Source organism: Branchiostoma belcheri, unplaced genomic scaffold (genome assembly GCF_001625305.1).
Source record: "Branchiostoma belcheri isolate BF01 breed outbred unplaced genomic scaffold, Haploidv18h27 scaffold106, whole genome shotgun sequence".
In the NCBI taxonomy this organism is placed as follows: Eukaryota; Metazoa; Chordata; class Leptocardii; order Amphioxiformes; family Branchiostomatidae; genus Branchiostoma; species Branchiostoma belcheri.
The window spans coordinates 339619-343014 of record NW_017802447.1 but is presented as its reverse complement, the minus strand read 5'-3'; the positions used below and the strand labels follow the sequence as shown (position 1 = coordinate 343014).

General features: G+C 43.2%; 2 protein-coding genes across 2 annotated transcripts in view; one reads left to right on the top strand and one right to left on the bottom strand.

Moving 5' to 3' along the window:
- The window catches only part of LOC109478042 (UV-stimulated scaffold protein A-like), an 8054-nt gene extending 5897 nt beyond the window's left edge, over positions 1-2157 (top strand). The window contains exon 11 of the mRNA XM_019779502.1: positions 1885-2157. Coding sequence (XP_019635061.1) covers positions 1885-1981 — 97 coding nt within the window. The 3' untranslated portion in view covers positions 1982-2157. The remainder of the gene's footprint in view (positions 1-1884) is intronic.
- A 721-nt stretch (positions 2158-2878) lies between these two features.
- LOC109478034 (zinc finger protein 629-like) overlaps positions 2879-3396 on the bottom strand; it is a 7138-nt gene continuing 6620 nt past the window's right edge. The window contains exon 3 of the mRNA XM_019779492.1: positions 2879-3219. Within this exon, the coding sequence (XP_019635051.1) occupies positions 2936-3219 (284 nt within the window). The 3' untranslated portion in view covers positions 2879-2935. The remainder of the gene's footprint in view (positions 3220-3396) is intronic.

Sequence of the window (3396 nt, the reverse complement as noted above, 5' to 3'; positions counted from 1 at the left end):
GTGCTTGCAGTATAGCATGCTTGTGGTGTGGTAGTTTATGTACCTATTCTGTACCATTACATTCGTACATGTATACATACAATCACTAATTCAGGGGAGAAAAAAGGAAAGTAAGCTTTGATGCCCAACCATCTACCTCAGGAACATCCTCCAGTAAAACGGACCTGTTGTCGAAGGCTCCTGTGGTGCCCTTTGGTATGGACCTGTACACCTGGGGGGAGAAGGCAAAAAAACCTACAATTGTGAGGTAACATGTGACTTTTTCTGACCCTTAAATCAGAATAAGTTTGGATTTTCCACTATGAAACAGAGAAGAATTTAAGGTAGCCTGTGTTACACAATTGCTGGCTACCAGAGACATACTAGTTGGACCTATCCAGTGCAAGGGCTGCCAGAAGCATGATTTTGTCAAGTAGAATTTAAAGGTTCGTATTGTTAGCCCTCAGGCATGATTTTGCAAATATAAGATATTATAAACATTGAAATATTGATGGTTGATTCTCTTTACTAGGGACCAGTCCCTGCACAGGTTCTGGCGTCCGTCTGATGAGGGTGAAATTGAGGTGAATCGCGTGGACCCGTCTCGAGAGAGAACCATCACGTTTGCCGGGGAGTTTGAGCCGGTCAAGTGGACGTGTAAGGCCCCACTGTCCAATGGGAAGCTCTGTCCCAGGATGGACAGATACAAGGTACGGTGTGGCTATTCCTATCATAAGTAGGAACACTTTTATTGCAGTACAACAGTTTTTATGGACAATAGGAAGTACTGTTTTGGGTGGGTTGTTTGTGTGTGTGTTTGTTTGTGCAGACAGAGCAGGTTGACAGCACGTTCAGAATAAGGTAAATAGGTCCGAGACAGGAAAAGGGATGAACTTGAGAGTAGGTTGACAGCACATGGGTGGGGGGAAGATTGATATGCACGGCGGTGTCAGTTTAAAGGGTCAGACACTGGAAATGGTGGATTTGTAGGTCACAGAAACACAAAATACTTTCTAAGAAATCTAAACTATCTGATTTCTTGTTGTAGTGCCCGTTCCATGGTCCCATAATCCCGAGAGACGAGACAGGGAAACCCTCCAACCCTGCAGATGCAGAAAGGGAGGAGAGGAGGAGAAGGGAACAGCAGCTGGAAGGTGGGTTAGACCCGGCAACACCAGAGCAAGGATCTAGGGAACTAACCCAAAAATCATTTTGCATTATAGTTGCCATTCCTGATGGTGGTTTGAACTTGATCCCAGGGCCAAATCCTATTCACTACCATTGCCACCATCTTGCCTCAAATTTCATTGCATCTGGGGACTTTCATAATGTCACCGCATAGTGAGCTGCCTGCTTGTATTCTGCCTTGTCATGTTTGGGTCAGTGCAACCACAATGTATGGAAGCATATGTCCTTGTGTTGAGAAACTTGTCACAAGAATGACATTTTTTTTGGTGAGAAAGAATGCATGGAAATGATGGGAAAGTATTGTTTAAGTCTCACACAAACTAATAGTTCAAATCTTCTTTCTAGAAACAGAAGTATCTGAGGACTGGAGGGACCCTGAGCTTCAGCAGGACATCGAGGCTGCTACTGGCATCGCTCTGGGCAACGTCAGGGGCCGGGGGAAGGGCAAAGGGAAGGGAAAAGGGAAGGGCAAGAAATCTACGAACCTCACAGACCTGAAGAAAGTCAAGAACACAACAAGAAGAAGACTAGAGAGGAAGGTGTTTAACAGGTCAGTTGTTTAAATTTTTGAGACAGTCATTTCAGGAAGTTAACTATGTATGTATGTTCATTATCTCCTTTCTTCTGTTCTTGTTACACCCCCTTCTGATCAGTAGTGTTTACTTTATTGCTTATTAATTGCATATACATATACATGTATTATGTTTTTATTTCCAGTGGTTCAGTCAAGAGAGTTGCAGCTGAAATGAACAAGCTGGACCAGAGACGCTATAATGACAAGTTTGGCAACCAGTTCAACTATGCACTGAACTGACAGACTGTGGCAACAAGTCAATACTATTGGCTTGGTTACAGCATTCACATCTAGGGAAACCTAGGCATATGGATGTGACTTACTCCCTACAGAGTCCCATGCTATTTTAAGACTATGGGGCATATTCAGAAGCCCTAGAATCATAAATAATGCTTTCTGGATGTGTTGTATTATGTGTGTCTGACTACAAGTAAGATAGCAGAACAATTTGTAGGACAGTCCACAATTAGATACATAAGGTACTAGTTTGGAAAGGAATGGAATTTGTGGATAATTGGCAGCTATGTCCAAAAGTTGCAGGTCTGTCTAGACACTACTGTGTGAATGTGTGCTTCTTGATGTGTTTCCTCATCTTGGGGAATTTATTGATGGCAAGGAAGTCATCTGTGGTTAGTGTTCTTGACTTAGAATCTAATTTAGTAACAGTTCTGGCTTTAAGTCTAACCATTGTAGTACTGCCAATGTGTTCTATGTTACAGGCATTTTATTGCCAATCTAGATCATTGCAAGAATTCTGATTCACTCACTGCAGTTTGAAATACCCTTTAAACCAGGATTAGTTTCATCAGAAACGAAAGGACTTCATAAGTGTCTTGCCAGTTTTCACAGGCCACTAAGAGACATAAAAAAGATGTCAAATCTGAATCATTTATTGATTACAAATACATATTTATTTATTTACATAAACCATCTTTAAATGCAGTTACACTCGGTCTCCTGTACACTGGATTCTTGTTCTATATTACAAATTGTCTAAAATTTTAACACCATCTCTGCTGGTCGTAATTCACATGTGATTCAAAATAAGAATATCGGTCATATATCTCCTCAAAATCTTATTGGCATGGCGAGTTACGAGCAAGCACGATCTTTTATCCCATCTTTACAGTTGTACGCCAGTCACTGACAATTCTCATTTGGAATAAATTTACAAAGTCTATGACCACATCAGTGTCAGTGTGACTTCCTCTGTACACCGTGGGTCGTCCAGGTGTGTCGTGTGAGTGCGTTGGACCCACTGGTCACCTGATCCCTCCGCAGTAGCGCCCTCCTCTCGGCGCCCTTCAGGTGCGTCTTGGCGTGCTTGGTCAGGTGATCCTTCCGGCTGAAGGCCTTGCCGCACTCCGTGCAGGGGTAGGGGCGGACCCCGGTGTGGATCCGGCGGTGTCTGGTCAGCTCCTCGTTCCGGGCGAAGGCGCGTCCGCAGCCGGGGTGGTCACACGGGTACGGCCGCTCACCTTGAGGACAACAATTGTTGCTTGATTAGGAAATGTACGGTGTATCTAAGGAGATTTAAAAACAGGTCATCTTTAAAACCGTGACGTTTTCTTATCCAAAAACCTATTGTTTATACAAGCATTCCAGTTATAAAATCAATTATCACATCAAATTTTGGTCGTTCAGCGATCACCATC